This window comes from Miniopterus schreibersii (genome assembly GCF_964146895.1).
Source record: "Miniopterus schreibersii genome assembly, chromosome: 1".
NCBI classification, from domain to species: Eukaryota; Metazoa; Chordata; class Mammalia; order Chiroptera; family Miniopteridae; genus Miniopterus; species Miniopterus schreibersii.
The window spans coordinates 143,349,050-143,373,665 of NC_138101.1; the positions used below are offsets into that span (position 1 = coordinate 143,349,050).

Sequence of the window (24,616 nt, forward strand, 5' to 3'; positions counted from 1 at the left end):
GCTTCTTTTGGCTAGGTGGAAGCCCTCCCCAGCTTTTTTTGTTAAGGGACTGGCTTACTGGATTCATAAGGTGAACTAGTTCTCACATGGGAGATGGACAAGTCTTCAGAAAGGGGGGTAGACAGGGCATGAGTCGTAAGTTCAGAACTGGACTCAAGTTGTTCATGAGCTTGAAGCCTTCACTTTTAAGAGTCAAGTTCCATCCCTCTACCCTCAGGTAAGGAAGGGGCAGGTGAAATGGGACATTAAGGCTCTTAGTTTTTTCTTCAGGGATTGGATTGAAAATAGGTGAAAGGGGAGTATGGTCATATGTTTGGGGACAGAGAAGAACGAAGGGCTCTGATCCAAAACTTACATGTTTTTCAGGAGAGGGCACTAGCTTATCGAATCTGGGCAGAGCTGTGCTCAGACTTCAGCGCTGTCAGATCCCCAGAGGCAGCCCTGCTGACCTGGGCAAGGCTCTGGCAAGAATATCATTGGGGGCCTTGCTGAATAATAATTAGAGAGGACCATCCTAGTGGGCTTGTTGACTGGAAGTCACAGTGTGACGATAGGGCGAAGTTAATTGGGAAACTGACACTGGTTTGTTCTGTGTGAGGCCTTGGTCAAGTTTACCAGCAAGAAAAACAAGACCCAGTGTATATGACAGTGCTACTTGAGATCAACAAAATGAAAAGGCTGAACCTTGTGACCGGGTGAGCAGCAGCTGCCAAGGGCCAGCCCACCCCAATCAAGGGTGTGCAGGGAGAGCCAAGGCTCGGGGAGCCAGGCCACCAGAGAACTTGGGAACAGCGTGAGCCCTGCTCAAAGGTGATGCAAGAGCGTATCAGTGTTTAGCTCAGAGAAACACCAACTGCTAGTCAAGGTTGGGAACTCTCTTTTTCCAGCTGATCAGAGACCTGTTTTTAAAGCCTGGATGTCTTTGGAATTCCCACTAATCTATTTCACTTTTCTTTCATGGTTCTTACAAGTATAGCTAATTTTGAGAATACTGAGTTCCTTTCGCAGCATTAGTACAGCAGGTCCTCAAACAATGTCGTTCATTGTAAGGTTGATGGGGGGGAAAAATTCCCGACGGGGCCAGTCTGTGTGGTTTGCATGTTCTCCCACGCCTGCATGGGTTTCTCTGGGCAATCTGGTTTCCTCCACATCCCAAAGATGTGCGTGTTAGGTGAATTTGCGGGTCTAAGTTGTCCTAGTCTGAGTGAGTGTGGGGGGTGAGTGTGCCCTTTGATGGAAGGGCATCCTGTCCAGGGTTGGGTCTCCCTTGTACCTTGAGCTGCTGGGACAGGCTCCAGGGACCAAAGACACTGAACTGGAATAAGCAGCTTGGAAAAGAACTATCTTACTTGTTTTTATTAATCTTTATTAAATTTACATATAATTTACATTTATCCCAATGTTTAATATTAGAAATATTTTGGGTCTTTATTTAGAAATTTGGTGATGTTTTGTGACCCCAAATACGCTGTAGGAACTTAACTCTTGTTTGTATTAACCAGCATATGGTAAAATCGGTTTTCTTATACTCATTTCGCTTAGAGTTTCAGTTTCCAAGAACCTATTGACAATGTTAGAGGACTTACAGTATCTCTGCTGGCTTAACATATCCACAGTGTACTGGAACTTCAAATGGGCTGCTTTCTGGGGTTTATACACATACCACAGTTTTAGAAACTGGGACCAGGAAGTTCCTATTAATTGGAGATTTTATATATAGGGTAGGCAAAATTAAGATTAAAGTTGTGAGTACACAAAACAGTTTATTCTCTTATATTATTATTAGTTATTGTATTATTTTCCATACGAACAACTGTAAGCCTACTTTTGCCCACCCTGCACCGCACACTGCCAGGATATTCTGTCACTGTGGTTACGAGAAAGAACCCATCAGAGTTACCACTGTGTAACTGCCTGATGGGAGACTAGCCAAGCTGCCCACACCTAAGTCCTAGAGTCTAGGTCTTGAGTTATAACCAGCCCACACCCTAAGGGCCGTAGTCTTGGCATGCCAGGCAAATTCCTAAATCCCATAAGGATGCCACTGAGGAAATGTCACATAAACATCCTTGTCCCACTAACCACCTGTCCCTTCCGACCATAGGAATGATGTTGGTGCTTTGTCTCCCCTTTATCCTGCCATACACCCCGACCAAAAGCCCAAATGCCTCCAAGGAGAGGCAGCTACAAAGACCACAGACACCCCAATTTACATAAAATTATCTCACTCCATTTTATTTAAGATTTTTTTCTCCAGTTAGTAAAAGAAAGATGTATCTCTCTTTATACATATGTACAAGTTCAGTTATAAAAATAGACAGCACATTCAAAGAGAAAAAAGGCTTGGCATTTTTCTGATTCCCTCTAAATAGCATCTGTACACAGGAGTCTGGGTTTGGACAGGGGAATCTTAATGATTTAAATTAAATGATTCCCCTACCACCCCTACTCCAAAAAAAAGTTTTAAAAATTAATCTATCTAAACTCAATTCCGCGATTTTCAGGTGTGCAAATTAGAGGCTGGCTCGCCTGGAAGCACCTGCTCCACCAGGAACATCAGGCTGGGGGCAGGCAGAAATACCTCCCATGCAAGCACCACCCTTCTGCCTCTCTCGGAGGGAAGCAAGCTCAGGCTGGTGGGGCCAGGGCTGCGAGGCTCGGCGCTGGGCTTGCCCTCTCTCCATCCTCTCCCCACTCCTGCTGTCCCTTCCTTTCTCAGTGCAATACAGACAGTGCATACAGCCAAGCAGGGGGCTGAAGGGCAAGGGTGGGGAGACTGTGCATTCAGGAAGGGCAAGGGGAGTCTGTAAGAGGGGCGGTGAGGATGTCCTGCTGATTGAGGTGGCTCCTGGTCTCTTTACTGGCTTCTGGGAGTCCCAAGGTGGGAGCTGCTGCTACTGTTGCTGGTGGGACCTGAAGGTTCTCTGGTGTGAACCATGCAGGACAGGGGAGGAAATGCTAGGAAAACAACTGCCTCCAGGCATGCGTCCTCTAGCCTTCTGTCACCCTCACAAGCCACTACCTCCTTTTGCACTCACTGCTCTCTTCAACGGTGACACTCTGACAAATGGGGTTTGGAGACCTGGGCAGCTGCCCAAAGACTGGGCATGCCAGATACATGATTTCCTCCCTTCCTAGCCCTATAGGAAATCCCAGCCCTACATGGAAGGCTCTTCACAGTACTTGTGGAGCCTTTACAAGGGACATGACCAGAGCTGAAGAGTGGAATGGGGATGAAGACAGTGTGCCTGAGCATCTACAGGGGGTCTAAGTCAGGCCCTTCCCCAGCATGAGGTTTAAGACGTGGCTATAAAGTTCATCTGACATGCTGTGGGGCTGATCCCTGTCCTTGGGCTTTCTTCCTATAGGCAACCTAAGCACTCCTCTTGAAACACAGGTGATAAAAGTGCTCACACTAACCACCTGCCTGTCCTTTACTTGCTGCAACTGGTCATCTCTGCCCTCTGACCTAGGAATAAGATGCTGCACTGGGCAAGCCGTCCAAAGACCATTTGCAGGCTAGACCTCTAGCACGTGGTTTGGCTGAAGGAAGCTGGAGGGCCCAGGTGGTTACCGTCCTCCAGAGGGGTTAATGCCTTTGCCCTGTTTCCGGACCAGAGTGTCTGGGGCTAGGCTGCTGGTCAGGTGGAGGCTCTTGGGAGTCCCAGGAACATTATTTCCTTTGCTCAAAGGGGAACTTAAGGGAGAAGAGGCGCTTGAAGGTCCAAAGTCAGCAAGGCCAGCAGGCCGAACCATAGATGTCTGCAGAGGACTGCTGGCAGAGATTCCTGTGGGGATGGAGAAGGAGACAAGAGTATAAGCACCAGTACTATCTGAGCTGCCTTGGGGCCTGACCTTGGTTACTGGAGTCTGAGCTGCAGGAGAGGTAGTGGAGAACCCTTCCTGCCAATTTCTTCTTAGCACATTTGCTTGCTCTTCCTGTCAACTGTTTTTGGTTTTGGTTTTTCAGTAAGAGAGGGATGTATTTTTAAGAGAAATATGACACCTACTCAGCCCTCTCTACAATCAGCAGGGAGTAAGACATCACCTTGGTGCTCAAGGACAGAGCACACATTACACCATGTGGAAGCCAAGGGTGAGGGATGAGCTGTAACTTACTAGGCACTAATGTATTTTTTTTTTTTTTTAGAGAGAGGGAGGAAGGGAGAAAGAAAAACATCAGTTTGTTCTACTTATTTATGCATTCATTGGTTGATTCCTTTTTTAATTTTCACTGATTTTTAGAGAGAAAGGGAGAGAGAAAGAAATATCAATGAGAGAAACATCGATCACTTCCCACACATACCCTGACCGGGGATCGAACTTGCCACCATTTGGTGTATGGACAATGCTCCAACCAACTGAGCCACCCAGCCAGGGCCACTGGTTGATTCTTGTATATGCCCTGGTCTGGGATTGAACCCAAAACTCTGGGACATCAGAAAGATGCTCTAACCAACTGAGCTACCTGGCCAGGGCAAGCACTGTTGACTTTTCTTGTGACACTCTATCCTTTGTTGCCTCTTTCACCCCCTCCTACCCCTTCTCAGGTCAGGTCTTCAGGACAAAGTCTGATGAGTATCATGCTCTGCCCATCGGTGGGTGAGACTCTACCACAAGAGCCTTGACTGCTGGCAGGATTGTTGTTTTCCAAAGATGTGATGAATGTTAAGAAACACTGCCCTAGGCTCTTATCTTCACATTTGTTGAATGAACAAACAAATGGAAGCTGACATCCCTGTAGGGGGAGGAAGGGGAGGTAAACTAACACTTACTGAGCACTCTCTATTCAATAATGCCCTTATTTGCTACAAAACCCCTATGAGCTAAATACTATATCCATGTTTTAAATGGAAAGAGAGGTCTGTAAATGGGAGCTCCCTTCCTACCAGCTCCTATGTCCTACTTTCCATTGCTATAAGTACCCTTTACTTGTCATGGTCACAACAGCCACCTCCCTTCTCAAACTTTCCAGAGCCCATTGTTAAACCCGATAAACTTTTGCCTCTCAGGTCTTGCCATGTCTTGCCAACCTTGACTCCCACTGCTGCTCTTTACTGTAGCCTAACTGAGCTGCTCAGTGACCCCCAATATGCCTTGGTCATTGCCAACTCTGTCACCAGTCCAAATCCTTCTGTCACCCTTCTCCTTCTTTCTAAATTACAGTCTGAGCCATCAGGTCCATGGTTCTTCCTTCTGCTCTACAACCACAATTAAGGCCTCTCTCCTTCAGTACATGTATACTGCCTTGTATTGCTGTTAAACATATCCACCGTACAGCTTCCCCTTCCTACTTCTATTATATATTCAATATATATGTTATACTCCTATGCACACAGCAGGTGTTTAATACCTAAGGTGATGGATCATATCACTGGGTAAATGCTAACTATACTAGCCCGGGCTACTGAAATGTAATTACTGAAATACGGGTCTTGAGAAAAACACCAGTCCTTAAAATTCTGACTGTTTAAAGTAGTATAGTCCAGAAATTCAGCTGTCTTTTTTCACAGCTACTGCCACCTCGAAGGCAGCACTGTACTAGTCACAAGGACAAGGGAGAGTCAGGACTGCCAACGAAACAGCAAAACCTGATATGGGCTCTGGGAAGGAGCTTCCTAGCCTGGGGATGTTCTGCCTGCTCTACCTGGCGGAATGCTCAATAGACCTCCAGATGACTGTCCCTGACCAGAATGGAGCCCACACAGCCCCCGGGGCCTCCGTACCTTTAGACACATTGTACCCGTATGCAGCAAAGGCAGCCGCAGAGGCTGCTGCAGCCCCTGCTTTGGCTCCGGCCATTGCAGCAGCACTGCCCGCGGTGGACTTCCTGCTCCGGCCTTTCACTGTTCCTTTGGCTGTGCTTCCTGAACCTTTGGGGCGGCCTCGGCTTCGGGCTGAGTGACCACGTCCTGCGGTTGGCATTTCCTGAATGGAAATTCCTGTGGAAACAAATGGGCCAAGACGAAAAAAAGTCAGTTGCCTCATATATTAACAGAACCCTCCTGATAGGGAAGGCTGGCTCTAAGGGTATTTGTTTCAGGACTTCAAGGGAAGTCTATGTCCTCATTTAATGGCTGGGCCACTAAGTCACACAAAGGTAGTTAAGAACTCTAAATAGCTAATACAGGCTGACTCCTCAAGAGTGGTTTCATTACTCCTGAATCTCTTCTCTACTGAGATCATTACTAAATGAACCAAACCCAGGGACTGGCTACCTGAGACCTACCTGCACACTCCAATATGCCCCTGCCTCAGAGAGTCCACTTTTATACCCAAGTTTAACCCTAGGGCTCCTCAAGAAACAGTGGAACACTAAGCCCACAGAACAAAGTGAGGAAAGATCCCAGAGAAGCAGACTAAACTAGCAGAAATAAGGGTGAAATATGAAAGACTGGGATGACTAGAAAACAAAGAAGTCTGAAATCTTCGTAAGTTCTTATTTTGCCTTCCCTAAACCTCTCTTTCTCCCTTTCATTTGACAGGGCTAATGAAAGAATGAGTCTACAAATTCTTTTTGCTCCACTCCACTCATTCCTTAAGAAAGCAGAAAATATCATTATTCTAGAAGGAATCGGGACCTTACCCCACAACTAAACCAATGCTTTTCTTGAGGCAGTGGACCAGGCCCAAGTTGTACGGGACAGCAGCATCACTTACCGTTCACGGTGTCTGAGACAGAGCCTGTTATGGAAGCGGGAGAGTTGGTGGCTCGAGACTGAGGGGCTGAAGAGGCTGGGTCATCCACGATGACCAGCATGTCACTGCTGCTCTCGTCGGGCGGAATGGAGCCGGTGTGCAGTTCACTGCTGATGGAGATCTAGAAGAGGAAGGGTCGAGATCACCACTACTCCCTGTGCCCACAGCCCACATACCTATGTGAGGGTGTGCTTTTCAGTCTTGCCACTATTTCCCTCTCCTGCCTGGTTTCACTCCTGAGGGTTAGACCCCCTGCTTTGACTGCAGAGAAGCCAGCCTGTCCTCATTTGCTTTTTTCTTATGAATTTCATGTGCAACCCCCTTCTAAAGGCAGGAGGGACTCCAGGAGAAACAAAGGCTACAAGGTCAGGACAGTCCCCCTGCTGTGATGAAGGCATCTAAAAGGAACCTCACCTCACTGAAAGGGCTGGGCATGGCCGAATCCACGCTAATGAAGGAGTCGTCCCCATCTGCAGAGAGGTTGGAGTTATCAGCCGAGGGAACAAATGGGATCACCAAGTTCATACCCTCCTTTCTCCTTTTCCCATCCAATTCATCTTCCTTTTTCTTCTGGGAACACATAAAACAAGAAATATGGACAAAGCATAAGGATAGGCACCAAAAGAAAAGTGGAGTCAGGGACAAAAGCGATGACAGAAATTTAACTTTGTAAACTTCTAAGTTTCATTTTTTGCAATTAGTGTATTTTTAAGGAAAAAAAACTATTAAGGAAGGCAGAAAGGGATGGCTTAATAAGAGTTTATGTTTATTCTACCACAATAACACAGAGCTGAAAGGTAGATCAGCCGCACTGAACCAAACCTGCACCAAACCTAATCCTCATGGGGCCAAGTGTACAGCCAGCCCTGGCGTGTCCAAGCTGCAGCACTTACCAGGGGTTGCACTGATGCAGTCCCACAAGAGGGAGGGCTAATGCCTTTAGTGTATTTTCTGCACATCTGTTTTTACTCTGCCTTCATTTAAAATATACATAAGGAGAATAAAGGTTCTTATCATATCCAAGGAATAATGGGTTTTTGTCATTTTTTGGTCTTTATTTCCTCAATTTACATGTAAAAGCTTAAGGGAAGAGTGACTGAGCTACACTCAGCAGTTCTAATCCAGTTCGGTAGGGCACTGTCACAGATTAGGGACCTGGAACCAATCACACAAAGTGCTTGGAAAATTCTAGCAATCACATCCACCTACTGTACCTAACGGCCTTTGTTTCTACACCTATATTAGGATTAATATGGTATACCTTTGTGTAGTTTATACTGTCACTGGGTATTTAGCTGACACTCCTATGCTCAGAGTAGAGACGGCGTCTGATGAAAACCCAGTAAACCCTACAATGTCCTGTATGAGAAAACCATCTTTTCTCCTTTGACATGGTTTTTGAATGTTAAAGTTATTTTAATTCTAAAGAGTACTAAGTAATGGGTTAGAGATTTGAGGATGGAGCTGGGCAAAGATTTCAGCCCAGGCTAGGAGGAACATGATCCTTCATTCCCGGGGACTTCTCAGGTTTGTAACTATAGTGGGTAACAGGGGCATCCTTCAGGCTAGGAACAGTTCTGCTTAGCAGAAGGCACAATCGAGGGTGTGGGCTTTACGACAGAAAAGAGCTAGTATATCTTACTCGAAGATGATCATATAATATACACAGGCTCCCACGCTGCTTATCATCAAGGCCGTATGGCCTAAGAGAGGGACGCCAGGTCCAATACAAGTGTGGGTAAAACAACCAACTTTTTTAACATATGGCCAGACAAACCAGATAAACCAAACAGTCCAAGGAAATGAGACACATGCAATTGTCAGACTCAAGAGCCCAGAGCTGTAAAGATGCCTGAAGTTCAGGTGGCTAACTTGTTCAAGAACAGAGGCCAAACCAGGGCTGGGGAAGAGGAGAAGGGCAATACACCGAGATATGGGTGTATCGCACAGCTGAAGCTGGATAACCAAGCAGTAACCAAGATGCAAGCCATGTACCCCGAAGCCTTTTCTGTAAGTACCCTCCCCCCAGTCCTTGTAAGCCGCCTCAAGCTTGAGATACCTTCTCTGCATACTTTTCCCGCTTGCGCTTTCGCTCTTTGACTCGGTTGGTTTCTTCCTGCTGCCGTTTCTCTTCTTGCCGCAATCTTACTATTAAGAAAATCAAGATCTGATGAAGTACCCGGGGCAATCATAATCCTCATTTTAAAATTAAACTGACCAGATCCTGCCCTGGCCGGTGTGGCTCAGTTGGCTGGGTGTTGCTGGGGCACTGAGGGGTTGCCAGCTTGAGCCCTGGTAGGGGGCATGCAGGAGGCAGCCAATTAATGTTTAGCTCTCACATCAACGTTTTTCTCTCTCCCTCTCCCTTCTTCTCTCTCTAAAAATCAATTAAAAAAAATCTAAATAAATAAATAAAATAATAAAGTGACCATATCCTTTGATATTTATATTCCAAAGTATGACTTCTATCTGTCCGAGGCAGATAACCTGTGATTTTCTAACTTGAAGAAGGAACACGGTTCTTGGATTCTTAATAATTTTTGGTTCAAACCATTGTTCAGTTTAATTACTATGGGCCTTTCTTTTTCTTTTCAACCTTCTGGTATCTCTGCATTGCACAGATCAAGTATGGTTTTGAGTCCCAAAAGGTTTTTAGAAGATGGTGGCAAATGTGAGCACATAAGTAGCTTCATCATGTGATGCTGTGCAAGTCCTCAGAGGATCACAAGAGTCTGAAACCCATTGTTCTCAAAAGCCAGAAATAAATGGGAGAGTAGTTTGTATGTTACAGCAGTGAGTTTCTCTATCTTCTCCATAAAAAGATTTCTCTGGGCAGAACAGAGTACATTTATTACCGCTGAGAAGTCTAGGGATATAGCCTTCCTGGTGCAAATTTATTTGAAGTCATATTACTTAAAAAATATATGTGAATTTTACCTTCTACTCCATAAGTCTTTATTTTGGTTTTAATACAAAATATTAACATAAAAGTGTTTCTCCCCAAATATAATCTTTGGCTGCTTTGCCTACCCTTGGGGAACATAGCCAAGGGCCTCTTCCATTTTCAGATGTGTGAGGCCAGTTTGGTTCAGTGGTTTGAGCGTTGGCCCAAGGATTGAAGGGTCCCAGGTTCAAATGTGGCCAAGGGCATGCACCTCAGTTGCAGGATTGATCCCTGGCCCTGACTGGAACTGAGTGCAGAAGGCAACCAATGTGTCCCTCTCACATTGATGTTTCTCTCTCTCTCTCCTGCCCTTCCACACTCTCTGAAAAGCAGTGGAAAAAATATCCTCAGGAGGATTAAAAAAAAGAAAAAAAAAGAGAGATGTATGAGGCCAGAGAAACATCTTTTGTAGGGAGGAGAGAACATTAATAAGAGGTTTAGAGTACATACGTTTCTTCTCCAATTCTTCATCATCTAGAAGAAGACTAACCACCTCTTTGGGTTTCAAGGTATCTGGTTTGAAATTCCCACCAGAAATCACCATCCGCTGAATCTATACAAAAGTAGATCAAAATGTCACATCCAGGCATCCATTCCATAATGGCAAACCTCCAGTGAAGTCCCTGGAGTCCCTATTTCTTTTTCATTCATCCAACTGGCTCCTCCAGATTATTTATTCCATTTCCAACAGAAAGAACAATAAGAACTTCGCTTGGGGCAACTAACTGATAGCTAGAAGATCCAATAATACTAAATGTCAAGATGAAAAAACAAAACATTCCAACATAATAATTTCTTTGGAAATTACCAAATTCGGCATACAATTCAGAGGCTGATCAAATTGAGAGTACTAAGGGTGAGAGCTCAAATATTATTCCTTTTTCCCTAAACGTGAAAGAAAGCATGTCAAACACGAGGGCCATGATCAGTGTCATCTCCACATGAATAGCAGCCAGATCTAGGCTATAAACACCATTCTGGTGGAAAAGGAGTGAGAAACAGCCAGGGCAGTGGAGATTACTATTATGTAGGACCTGATTTTTAATTCCTTCAGATCAACAAAAGGCAAGAGAGTCTTAGTCTAGTCAATGTGGTTGGACTTTCTATTTTCTTCACCAGTATAGTACTTCCTTTGCCTCGTGCTTACCTCGCTCTTCTCCTTGGCTCTCTGTAGAATGCGTTCTTCAATGGTGCCTTTACAGATGAGCCGATACACGGTAACCTGCTTTGTCTGCCCCAAGCGGTGGGCCCTGTCCATGGCCTGCTGGTCCACAGTGGGGTTCCAGTCGCTATCATAAAAAATCACCTACACAGGCAGGACAAAAATACAGCAAAGACTAAGGCACTCTCAGCATAGAACCAGGAATTCTGAGAGCAACCCAGCCACTCATCTCTTTGCAATAGTCTGATGCCAGATTTTCTTTCTATGATATTAAGATGAGCAGGTATCCATTTATAAAACCAAGCCAGTCCGTCACTTGCCCTGGGTAAGAGACATACTCTGGGCTTTTTTCAGGACTTTCATTTAAAAAGAGGAAGTGCAATAATATTAATAGTGAAAAGTTAGTGCTTACTATTTGCCAATCATTGTTCTAGTTGCTTTAGGTATAGTCACTCACTTACATCCCATTTTATAGATAAGGAAATGGAGACACAGAGGAATTAGAGAATTTATCCAAGATTACACAGCTCAAGTAAGTGTGGGCCTGGGATGTGGGGAATGTGAAAGTCTTTTCTCTAACGGTAGGCCTACCTTGGTAAGAGATAGCCATGGTTGCCCTAGCTGGTTTGGCGCAGTGGTTAGAGCATTAGCCCTTGGACAGAAGGGTCCTGGGTTTGATTCCGGCTAAGGGCACGTATGTCAGTTGCAGGCTCAATCCACGGCCCTGGTTAGGAAGCGTGCGGTAGGCAACCAATTCATGTGTCTCTCTCACATCAATGTTTCTCTCTCTCTCCCTTCCACTCTCTCTGAAAAGCACTGGAAAAAATATCCTCCGATGAGGATTAAAAAAAGAGAGAGATAGACATGGCTTTCTTGGAATTCTCAGGCTCCCATCAACAGGGTCATTTCCTGTCTCTTGACTTATAGGGAAATATTTCAAGGTTCCCTGGAAGCTACTTCTAGTTTGCTAAACAACAAATACAAACAACAACAAAATGTACTGTCCCCTCCCCATCCCACAAGTGATCCTAAAACCAACAGGCTCCTGGGTTCTCAGCCCTGAGGCTACTGTCCAACACAGCGACCCCCTGAAAGAAAGCCAGTTCAAAATGGCCCTCATCTCCCATGCATCCTCTATATTTATTCAAGTCACCAAATCCAACCAGTGCTTCTTCAGAAGCAAACCTATCCTTTCTACAATCTCACCGTCCCTATCCTGGACTAGGTGCTTGCCACCTATGTCTGGTTCACCAATGCTATCAGACCAACTCACTAATGCTTCTTAGATTTCTGCCTATTTCTTCTTCAGTCTGCTTTGGGTACCACTGCAGACTGCTCTCTCTTCGCCAGCTGTAACACATCAAGTTCAAGCTCTCCTTAATAATCAGGCCCTGCTAAACTGAGCCAACTTCATTTCTGTTCTTTCCTAACATAAACATGCCCCTCACTTTTGTCAGACAGGTCTCTTCAGTGTTCCTCACTTGTATTGCATTTGTTTGTACCACTTTTGCTCAAGCTGTTCTTCTGACCTGGAATCCTTCATCTCTTCTCTACCGGTCCTTCAAGATTCTGTTCGAGCTTCACATGTTCAGGAAGCCTCCTTGATTTCTCCTGCCTATGACAATGTCTCCTTTTCCTATTTCTCGTGAATTTCTATAGAAACAATAATGGCTAAAGTCTGTTGAGCACTTACAATGTGTCTGGCACTAGTGAGCATACATATTTCATTAAATTTTCACAAAACCCCGATGTATTTCCTTCATCTTACAAATTAGCCTGAGCTAACAGTGCTAAAAGTCTCCCCCCAAAACCTGCACTATTAACAATAACTTGCATTGTCTACCCTGGTCCAACTTTCCACTGAATCACTATCTTCTATGGGTGTCCAATTATTTCATGTGTACTATTTAAATATCTTCCTGTCTAGACTTATTTCAGAACAGACAAGATTCATCAGTGCAAACTAGAATCCCATAGATTCTAGTTGACTGATACTAGAACTTCTAAGGAGATTGATCAAAACCAGACAGAGCCTAAAAATGTAAACTGAATAGTGATGTCTTTCTTGAAACTTTTTCTCTATGATGCTTTTTCCATTGCTTAATGCTATTCCTAAGTAATTTATGTTTTCTTATTTTAAAATGGAGGCAATTCTTCTGCCATTCTCTGTAGAATCCAGACTTTGGGTGAAGATGAACAAAACGCATTGGCATTTTCAATGCTCTTGCCTCTACTAATAAGAACCCACACTGGTACTCCCTTTGTCTTGCTCATATATGAGGTATATTCCCTCAATTTTTAGTATAGGTTAGAATTCTTGAGGAGAAAATTATAAACTGCCTGCCAAAGAAATAAATCATTGTGAAAGCTTATCATTAATCCAATGTCCACAGAGCTAGGATTTGCGAAGTGCACAATGCTTGTTACTTGTAGAGGAGCACAGCAAACCTAACCACAGGGCATTTTTCAGCTTCAACAAGTTATGCAAGATGCTAGAAAATCTGTTTAAACTTTCCAGGAGAACAGAGGAAGAGAAGACAGAATTAATGAAAAGGAGACCACCAACTGGACTAGGGGGGGGAACATTACTAGCCTACCAAACCTAAAATGACTACACATGTGGAAATGAGAGATGATGTCACACCTAAAATACAGTAATTTTAGTTGTCCAAGCCTGAGGCAATGGCTCAGCTGAATTCATGGGGAGTTCTATATTATGAATCATTTCATAGGTGCTTCCGTAACATTTGCATTTTTTTCCTGGAAGTCTCAGTGGCAACCAAGCCTGATTCCCCTTGGGTTCTTTTGAGCTCATAAACAGAAGATTAAAGCATATTACATCACACCACCCCCACCCCAAATTTAATGGCTATTTATCATTTAAATTGATTAAAAGAGGTGAGGAATTTGGGAGGAAGAGAGACTAAAATAAGATTCTATTTAGAAAAATACTTGTCCAGAAAAAGAATATAAATTATGCATAAGTTAATAACTTAAAAGAAGAATGAGAACTAAAATCCAAGCTAGATGTATCGTTATTATCTAATTTGACAATAAAATGAACACTGAATCAACCATGACAGGAACTCTGGGTGGGGGTAGGGGTGGGGAATCGAGGAGACAATGCCCATCACAGTGGGACAGAGAAGACACCTGCATTGGGTAATCAGGTTTATGGAACTCAGTGAGACGGTCTAGAGAAAAACAAATAACAACGAAAGGATCAGAACTAGCTTAATTCGGAAAGATTAAAGCAGGTCAATCCACACAGCGTGGCCCAGCAATGACTAAGGGGAAATATATTAATAGTCAGTACCTTTCATGAAGTTGTAAACAACACGCTGGGCAGGAATTACAGGGGAAGGTGAGAGTTGAGATGAGGTGAAGGCAGCTACCTATATAGGTCAATGAGAAGTAGTTTCAGGAGATGAGGAACTGAAATGGAAAACAGGAAAATTTCAAGAGGAACCAGAAAAAGATGGACCAACACTTGGAGGGGGAATTCATCCCCAAGACAAAGGGTGGAAGTTCAGTTCCTTGGGAGGGCTGAAGGCTGTCCCATGTTGTCTCACAGGATAAAGGACTTCTCACATTGCTACCAGGGGACAAAAGCCTCTCATTCTCTCTCTAAGTGTAAGCATTTAAAACAGGTCTAACACAGAAACAAAACAAACAGTGCAGATTATAACAGCCCCTCACTAAAGAGTCAAATGCAAAGAGATCCCTACTTCAGGAAGAATACACAAAGAACAACACACAGTAAAGGGCAGCTGCCATTAGTCACATGCTAAAGTCATGTTTTTACTAACAGAGTGGGCTGGAGTCCCAATGTTTATAAATACATGTGTATATATGCATTCTCAATCATAAGAGATTGAGTTTTTCCTCCCATTTTAGGCTGACTAACCTCTTCCTTGTCCATAAATGGTCCTGGGGATCTTTCAAAGCTAAATAAATCTCAGGACAAAAGAAAAATGCCAGGCAAGCAGTTAAGCCTATTGTTTCTCTAATATTACACCCAGAGAGTACAACCTGACTTCACACAAAGCATAACCTAGGAATTCATTTCAAACTGGTCTCATTTTTCTGAGGAGTATTCCAGAAGGTTTTAATTTGCAAGTGAATCCCCAAGCCCTCCCTTCAAAATTAATGTAAATTACTTTGAAATTGAGAACTCAGAATATTCAGAGCCTCTCTTTAGCCCCCAGGATGAAAAGGGAATTCCTATTTCTACTCCTTTAGCTACGGGTTAGGGGCCTATTTTGGTTCTTTGTGGCTGGCAGGAGCTCTTACCCCCACAGGACAAATTATGTGAACACTGGAAGCATGATGCAGATCTCTCCTGCTCAAATCTGCTTATTTTTTTGACCATTCACAATTGGACAACTAGGGGAACGATTCCTTAAGAAACCATAGACTAAACCTGAAATAGGCAGGCTGCAAAGGAAAATACATTTTGATCAAATGAACTTATCCAGCCTCATGGCCTTAAATGATCATCTCTGACCTGACGATTCCAAAACACATCTTCAGCCCCAATCTTTCTTCCGAACTCCAAATGCTGTTGGCCTGGATGACACTGCCACTTAGTGTGTGCTAAAAATCTTGAACTTAACAGACCCCAAACCAAACTTTGAGTCCCCCAATCAAACCTGTCTCCCAAATATTCCTCTTAATCTTTAATTGGTATCTTCATCATTCCAGCTTTTCAGGTCAAACACCTTGGAGTTCTCCTTCACACCTCCTACACATCCCACATCCAATCTAGCAGCAAATTCCATTGATTGTGCCTTCAAAATACATGCAGATTCCAAATATCTCTGACCACCTTCACTGCTTCAATCATTGTCGAAGAACACCATCACGTGTCTAACTTCTAACTGAACTTCGTGCTTCTACCTTTCTCCCTATAGTTCTCCCCACTCCTACCCCACCCCCGAGACAGAGGGTCATATTTAAAACCCAAGCCAAACCATGTTTGATCTCTGTTCTAATTCTTCCAGTAGCCACCCATCTCAAAATCCTTACCATGGCCTAGTAAGCCCTACATGATCTGCTTCTGCAACACTCATCTCACACCACTCTTCGCGTCATTCATTCTGTTCCACCTACACAGGGCTGCTTCCTGTTGCCTGATTATGCCAAGTATGTTCTCACCTCGGGGCTTTGCATTTATCTCCTCTGCCTGGAACGCTCTTCTTTCTGCCAGATGTATGCTTGGCTTGTTTCCTCACTTTCTTCAGATCTTGGCTCAAATGTCATCTTACCAGAGAAGCGTTACTAGCCCATATAACACAACCCCTGATCAAAAATGAGGTTTTGAAGTTTACCAGGTGGAAGAATATCTATGCTGAGAGAACAGTTTATGCAATAGTATAATACAGGATAGTGTGTTCAGGAAAACTACAAGTTAATCATTATTTCTGTAACATAAATTTTAGAAGGGGAAGTAGTCTGGCAATTAGGCTGGAAAGGGAGATTAAGCCACAAAATGAAGGGCATGTGAACCATGTAAAGGAGCTGATACTTTATCTTGCAGATGAAGGAGACTCCCTGAAGAGTTTTAAGCAAGGAAGGGGCATGGTTAGTAAAGAAGGATATAAACAAACAGAGTAGGTATGGGCCTGGGGGCTGAGACTGGAGTCCAAAAGATCAGCTAGGAGAAAGGGATGAATCTTGTACTCACATTGAGAGTATGACTAAGTTGAGACGGTATGAAATGCTTACAGAGAAGCAAAGGGCAAAGAGAAAGCCAAGTTTTATCTGATATGGCACCAAGTGAGCCACCACATCAGAAAGCCTGCAAGAACAGCACTTACCACCAATGACAGCCTTCCCTTAGGATGACTGAGGCTGATGATGTGCATGTAAGAGACAGAATCTACCTAGCCAGCTATGCCCCAGTGGTCCTCAGGCCCGGGAGCCCTGTCCCAACCTGGTTAACTGGCTGAAGAGGTTTAGATGTCAAGGAAGGTATGGCTGAGTCCTATGGTTGATATTCTACTTAGCAATACTACAGAATCTGTTTTTCATTCTAGAAAGTAGGCAGTTCTATGGCACAGGAGTGAATAAGGAGGGAGGGTGGACACAGCCTAGGAGTGAAGACTGGGAATACGGAATCCAGGTGCGGCTCTGCTGCTGCTGTGTGTCTATTCAAGCCTCTCCACCTCTGTGCTTCATTTTTCTAGGACCCTCCAAAGTTGTATCCTCCTCACATTTGTGGGAATTTTAATGCTCTGTATTTCTCAGAGAGGCACTACAACAGCCACATAAAATTAAATTTTTAGAGGCATGGCTTCTACAAAACAATTTCCCACTTATGCATTTTTATGTCTCAAGATTAGTGAAATTGTTAAATATATTTGAATCCTGGGAATAATTCTGAGATTCAAAAGGAATGTTCTTTCCTTCTCCCTTTCAGATGCTGAAGTATTCCTCCAAGGAGATTGATGAAATGTTTTTATTTTATCTTTTAAATTACCAATCTCATGCTCTCTAACCACCTTTTGAAGTTTGGGATACAAAAATATGAGTTCTTCTGATGATGAGATAATGCAGAGAAGTAATAAAACAATCCTTCCTGGTTTGTTCAGTTGTAGCTCCTGGTTGAATTGACTGATTTCAGTCTGTTTATTCACTGGCACATTCCAAGTGTTTAGAACAGTATCAGATACATAGTAGGCATTCATCAAATATTTGTTGAATGAAAGTGTAAGAAATTTATTCCAACAGAATGGACAGAAAAGTCCAAAGGAAGCTAAAATGTTCCAGTTCCAGGCAAAGCATGACTACTGTCATCAACATAACTGAAGGCAAAGAAATAAAAAGTTTGTGACACAAATGAAAGAGTAATACCAACTGAACAACATATGTATAGTAGAAAACCTGCATATCAATGTATTGTGCTCTCATGACTTACTGTATCTGCAGCAGTGAGGTTGATACCCAGTCCTCCAGCTCGTGTGCTTAGCAGGAACACGAAGATGTCATTCCTGCAGAAGAGGGAGGGATATATTAAGAGGAAAAACTGAAGAATAAAAATGGCATGTGGCATAAGAGAGGAATCTCTGAATACAGAAGAATATCTAGGGCTAGCAAGAGATTTGGTGGTTACCCAGGCCTCATCTAACATTTCTCTGATACATTGCACAAAGATGCTCTGTTGCTAAGATGGAACTATTGCTATCATCGTCCAATTTGCAGATATACTTTTGCTGCTCACTAATACTGACTGATAAGCAACATAATCTTAACATGTAGCAAATACAACAGAAAAGTATGTTAACATGGAAGTAAAGGCTTTTCTCTCTATATAAAAGTCATATATATATTTTTTATCCTCACCCAAGGATATTTTTCCATTGGTTTTCAGAAAGAGTGGAAGGGGAGGGAGGGAGGGAGGGAGATAGAAAGAAAGAAAGAGAGAGAGAGAGAGAGAAACATCGATGTGAAAGAGACACATCGATTGGCTGCCTCCTGCATGTGCCCTGACCAGGGCCGAACCTGCAGCCAAGGTACGTGCCCTTGACTGGAATCGAACCTGGGACCCCCTTCAGTCCACAGGCCGATTCTCTAACCACTGGGCCAAACCAGCTAGGGTGTAACAGTCATATTTTCAACAAGTCAAACCACTCACAGTTCATACAGAGGAGACAAATAAATCAGTATTTCCCGGTGTTTCCCCCAGGAATAATAACTTCCAGTAATTTGAACACTAATTATATTTCTAAAGCATTTATTTTCAAATGAAGGAGGTCAGTCCCAGAAAAATGACCCAAGGTCTCAGGACTAAGACCCAGGTCATGGCTTCTATATACGTAATAAGTTGAACTTAGGATCAATCCATGAAGACAGACTGAAATTAAAGTACTTTGATGAATGCCAACACAGTCCTTATACAGAAGCGATCAGACATAGTTTTCTGTTTCCCTTTACATTATATGTCCTTTTAAAGAAGCCTAGAATTACAAATAAAATAGTAGGTGCCACTGTCATTCATTCAGGCAACAACTACTTATTGAGTATCTTCCAGGAAAAGGTCATGCCGGATCACAAAAAGCAGGCTTTGACTATAAGATTTATCTATGTACACACATACAATTAGGGGCTCAATTTGAACCCAGTTTTTGCAGATAACATAAACATTTAAGATTATCTTGCATTTTCATATTCCTGCCACCCAATGTTATTTTCTAGAACATTTCTAAAGGATTGAATTACACTGATGAGCAAACTTTATTGCCCTCTAAATCAAGCTGCTAGTCACTTTTCTTCATGACTATAATAAGAAATACAACTGGAAATTCATTTAGGTTGGTGTTATTCAAATTGCAGGTCATACCTATCATTGGTCATGAAATCAGTCTGATGGGTCTGGACTGCATTAAGAAATAATTTAAAGAAAAGAAATAGAACAGATTAGAAAATATTATAATACATCGTCACAGGTCATAAGGAAAAGTGCTGTTTTGTGTAATTTCAGAGATGGTATACTGGTACTAAATCCCAATGTAAAATGAATTTTATTCTGTGGATTCAAGTAAAAAAAATATGTAAACACACTGACATCAGGATGCTTTCATCTCTAGATGCTATTCTTCCTTGACAAAGTCACTTGACAGCTAAAGGTCTACTTCTTGGATATAAAATAGAGATGCTCTGAATACAGTGGAAGTGACTAAGTGATGACATAGCAAGAGCAAACATGAATATCAGAGAAGGAGCTATTTTGAAATAAGCATCCTGGTTAATCACTAAGCTGGAGAGGTCTAGTAGAAATCTGTCCATTATCTGCTTTCAATTAAACACAACTTTCCTAGAGGCACGCATGGATAACAGAGCATGTCTGGAGGCATCTTGTAGGGCATGGTTCCAAAAGCTCTGTACTATTAGCAAGTTCTATTAGTTTATCCTTGAACTTTATCATGAGGTTTAACATTTCATAATTTTATTTATATAATTTATAAGATTTCATCTTTTATGGTTAAGTCATACAGGGCAAACCAAAAAGTTAAAAGGCACCTGCCAGTTTATAAACACATTTTCCCATAGATATGGGATAATGTAAATGGAAGCTTGATACCTCACAGCCCATAGAATACTTAACCACAGTAAGTCTTCAAATAAAAATTGAGCTTTCTAGGCTGTACTAATCTCTATAGACTAAGTCTTCCCACTCTGGCCCTGAGAAGACTGCTCTTCCCCATATGTATCTCTCTCCTTCTTTGGTGGATACAGAGGTGAGGTCAGGGGTCAGAGGCTTTTTCTCTCCGATACTTGTGTGAGAGCTGATGGGAGTCACCCAATGGCTACAACTTTTTTGGTAATTACAAAAGAAATCCAGATCCTGAGCTTGGGTGGGGGCTGGGGAACAGGGGTGAGACAAGGAGGGAGGTAGAATGCAGTTGGTAACTACAATAAAAGGGTAGAGGCAGAAAAATGAGTCCTTTCCACAGTCCGGACAGCTAGAGAGATAAGACGCCAGATCTGGTAATCACTTATAAACAGGGACTATATGTAGAAAAAAACACTAGCGAAAGGACTCTAGGTAAAAATAATCAAAACTCAAGGCAACAGGATGGTTTGGGTGCCCTCTAGGGGTCTGAAGAGGAATCTCAACTCAGGGTCTGAACAGAACAGGCCTTAGAGACCAAGCTTCCAGGTGGTCTGTGAAATCATGTAGCCAAGACATGCCTCGGTCACACTTCCTCTTCTTTAGCTAATGACCCACTGAGGCCACTAAAATACCCAAACAGTGCTGGGCATGTAGCTGACTGAAGTAAATAAAGACTTACTGAGCAAGGATGAAAGATGACACTGGAGCTCTACAACACTCACCAAGATAGAAAAATCCACAGTACACTTACTTTTTCTCCTTTTCCAAAGACCCACCCTGAGTGGTCAGATAACTGGGGGGATCCATTTGGTAAATGTCATGAGGTAGGAAGAAGTGAAGCCAAGGCCAAGGCACCCCAGAGCAAAAACCTTGTGAATGGCTTCTAGGATCACGCACTGGTCACATGTTCTGAATGTTGCCCAGTCAGGACATCCTGGCCAAACAGTCTTTAGTCTCAGTCAGACTCTTTCCTGGAAGGATCCCTCATAAATAAATCTTGTATGAAGGGAATGTAAATGGCTTTTTATAGGAGTTCTTGTTTACTCTGGCTGACCTTTGAGCCACAGGGCTTTCCAGTTGAAACTACAATTTTTTTCTTTTGATGTCTTTTTATTAACAATAATGAAAATATTTGGCCAGGCATGCTTTTTTGTTTTCAAAAACACCTGTCTGTTTCTCTATAATGGCCTACTGCAGCCATTCAAATTTAGAGTTGAGAACTTTTTTCCCTGTTTGGAGGGGTCTGCCTGATAAGCTTCTGGTTAGCATATGCACAGTTTGTTTCTATACATGAGACAGGAGATTATTTCTTAGCCATAATCCCAACTCTAATAATCTAGTTCATAATGTAGGCAAGGAAGGAGACGTTAGTCTGTTTTTTCAGTTTGCCTAATATTAGATGCAGGGTATTAAAGCGATGGTTATTTAAATGTTGACTCCAAAAAAAACCCACTGCTAAAAAAATAAAAATTTTTTTAAAAGCCTCACTGTTCTCTAAATAATACTCGGCTGTATGGTTTGAAAGCTCAAGTAAGGTTTCCCAGAAAAGCTGGTCAAAATAAGATATTTACTAAGTAAATAATAGTACAATTTAATGGTGAAAATACCCTTCTTTTAGAGCTAAGCTTTTCAAAACTATTGTGTGCTACTGAGAGTGCCCAATAATTACTTCACAAGTTAAATAAAAGATTTTAGGCCCTGGCCAGTGTTGCTCAGTGGTCAGAGCGTCGGTCTGTGCACCCAAGGGTCATGGGTTCTATTCTGGTCAAGGGCAAGTACCTGGGTTGTAGGTTCAATCCTCACCCCAGTTGGGGCTTGTGTGGGAGGCAACCAATCCATGTAGCTGACTGAAGTAAATAAAAACTTGCTGAGCAAGGATGAAAGATGACACTGGAGCTCTACAACACTCTCACCGAGGGAAAGAAAAATCCATAGTACACTCACTTTTTCTCAGTCTCTGGTCACAATCTCTCTCATATCAATGTTTCCCTCTCTCTCCCCTTGCCCCCCCCCCTTCCAATCTCTCTAAAAAAAAAAAAACAATGGGAAAAAATGTCCTTGGGTGAGGATTAACCAAAAAAAGATTTTCGGAGCCATTATTTAGATATATCTACTGACTTTTTCCCACTAAAAGGTCACTAAAATATATTGAGCTCTGAATTCATAGTCTAGTTTTCTGGGAATTGGGTCAGTTAGAGGAACAGTTGTAGTTCTATAACTCAGAGACCCAAATCATTAGAAGTCAACGTACTATAGCTCTGGTTGGAATCTAATTCAGTAGAAATTTCTACAAAGCAATCTGATAATATGCACAGTCTTAAATGTTCATATCCCTTCACTCAGTGATTTAACTTGTTTGAATCTATATTAATAATCTAAAATGGTGGCAAAGCTTTATAAACAAATATATTCACTTACCATTTTTAACAATTATAGTACATCCAGTATAACAGAATACTGGTCATTGAAAATAATGATCACGAAGACTTTTTTTTAATGATATGGGAAAATATTTATGATATAATGATAAGTGGAAGAAATCAGGACACACAATCATATATAGTATCAAGTGTAAATATAACCACACACATATATTAAAGACTAGAGGGATATTCCAAAGTGTTAACAGTAATGGGACTGTGGGTGATTTTTATTTTTTTTTCATTAAGTATTTCTCAAATTTTCGTCAATAGGCATTTTATTATAACATATAATAATGGCAATTATTACTGAAGAAAAAACAGCTTTGCTGTTAATGAGATCCTCAAATGTATAATGTCAAACATATTAGTAGAAAATAAACACAAACAGTAGTAGGTGAAATACCCATTACCTAATGGAGTTTCTTCTTCTTTTTTTTTTTTTTAATATATCTTTATTGATTTCAGAGAGAGGAAAGGAGAGGGAGAGAGAGAGATAGAAACATCAATGATGAGAGAGTCACTGATCGAGCCCGCAACCCAGGCATGTGCCCTGACCGGGGATCGAACTGGGAATCCGATCGCCTGGATCCTAGGTCGATGCTCAACCGCTGAGCCACGCCCGGCCGGGCTGGAGTTTCTTCTAACACACAACTCATGCCACCTCATACCAGTATGCCCACATCTCAGAGGTGCTGGTATGTCTGAAGAAATTAAATGCACCTTGGAGAAAATAGTCTATAGATCTTGTATGTAAGATTCTTGTCTGTTGGAGCTCTTAGGTTGGAGTAGGTAAGGACAAAATAAAATATGTTTTATTTGATTTCAGAATCATGAAAAGATGAAGATCAGCTGGTAAAATTCTGGGGGTGTCGCATAACAATGTGGTGGAGCTTGGAGGCACTACTATGCTTGTACATGTCTCAAATAATCAATTTAAAAACCTGCTGACAGTTTCTGTTAAGTGAGAAGCTACATTAGGCCATGTACACATTTGCTCCTACGTAACAAATTGAAATAGGTTCAAAGCAGATCTTCTCCATCGTTGGTCAAACAGCCACTTAAATGCAGATGCCTAGTTTCAACTTAGAAGTTACTGGCTGGGATATATACTGTAAACCAAGCATCAGGCTATATCTCCTTACCTGTGCAACAGCAAAAACTCTCTATCAAAGGACCTTCTATGTTGAACTATGGATTTGTTTTATGCTAAATTATTTTACATTTGAAGTAACCCATGCATTAAAACAGAAATTAAAACAAACAATTGTAATCTAAACACAAATGGCTATGTGCTTAATTTTCTTCCCAAGAACTCAAAAGTTAAATATTAACAGACTACACAATTAAAGGCTAGAAATTCAGAATGTTCTGATTTATAGAACATTAAGATCTGCTCTATTTCTTAGTTCTCCAGGCTTAAGGAAGAAAATTAAGGGTGGAGTTCAGCAAACCTGTCACTAGCAGAGCTTGGCTTTCTCCATAGAGAGAGCAGTAACCAGACTCTGCTTATTACAATGAGAACCTGCACTTAGGATAATTATGGCTCTGTAAGCCATCAGCATCCAGCAGGCAGCATTTGAAATTTCATAGGCTCATTATCAGGTAGGAGAAGTACTGTAACCGAGAGCTACCAGCTGAATAGATTACACACTACTGCAAGCTGCCATCCTGCACTGTACTACAATGCTAGAGGAAAAGCAGAAAAAGGAAGCTTGTGTTTTGTTTTGTTCTAATTCATACAAAGCGAAACAGGTACGCAAAAGTGAACTAAAATCAACTATAAGTTAACACCCAGAGATAGCCACTGTTAACATTTAGCAACATAGCCTTGTGGACTTTTTTACACATACATATTATCCACATAAGGAGGGTCTTGGTTCATAATCAGAAATCATTTCTTTTATTGCCCAAAGAAATATGTACTGGTTTGGTAAGAAAGCAGATTTCGAACACAAAAATTACCAAGTATTCATTTTCTCTCTCTCACAGGCACAGAGATCGGAACTGCTATAAGCAGATTTAGCTACCTCTTAAAATGGCAGGAACTATCATGATCACTTAACAATAAAAGATGTGTTGATATCTCTTTTAAACTCATCATCTCAAGCTCTAGAGGAAAACCAAATGAGGATTTTGTAATTCCTATTAAAATTACCTGTTCTGAAAATCAGCGACCATGTCCCGTCTCTCCGAGATCTTGGATGAACCATCAAGCCTCATATAGGTATGCTTCCTATAAACCATATATTCCTGCCAATCAAGAGTAAATAGAT

At 42.2% G+C, this 24,616-nt stretch overlaps 1 protein-coding gene across 3 annotated transcripts in view; it reads right to left on the reverse strand.

Moving 5' to 3' along the window:
- Window positions 1-2,214: 2,214 nt before the first annotated feature.
- Window positions 2,215-24,616, reverse strand: part of INO80 (INO80 complex ATPase subunit) — a 117,029-nt gene continuing 94,627 nt past the window's right edge. For 2 of the 3 annotated variants that reach the window (XM_081117408.1, XM_081117409.1), the window contains exons 28-36: window positions 24,499-24,593; window positions 17,725-17,797; window positions 10,791-10,949; window positions 10,094-10,196; window positions 8,759-8,847; window positions 7,114-7,269; window positions 6,661-6,820; window positions 5,727-5,942; window positions 2,215-3,788 (exon numbers count right to left, since the gene is read on the reverse strand). In XM_081117408.1, coding sequence (XP_080973534.1) covers window positions 3,571-3,788; window positions 5,727-5,942; window positions 6,661-6,820; window positions 7,114-7,269; window positions 8,759-8,847; window positions 10,094-10,196; window positions 10,791-10,949; window positions 17,725-17,797; window positions 24,499-24,593 — 1,269 coding nt within the window. In that variant the 3' untranslated portion in view covers window positions 2,215-3,570. The remainder of the gene's footprint in view (window positions 3,789-5,726; window positions 5,943-6,660; window positions 6,821-7,113; window positions 7,270-8,758; window positions 8,848-10,093; window positions 10,197-10,790; window positions 10,950-17,724; window positions 17,798-24,498; window positions 24,594-24,616) is intronic. The other variant, XM_081117410.1, reaches the window with a different exon arrangement.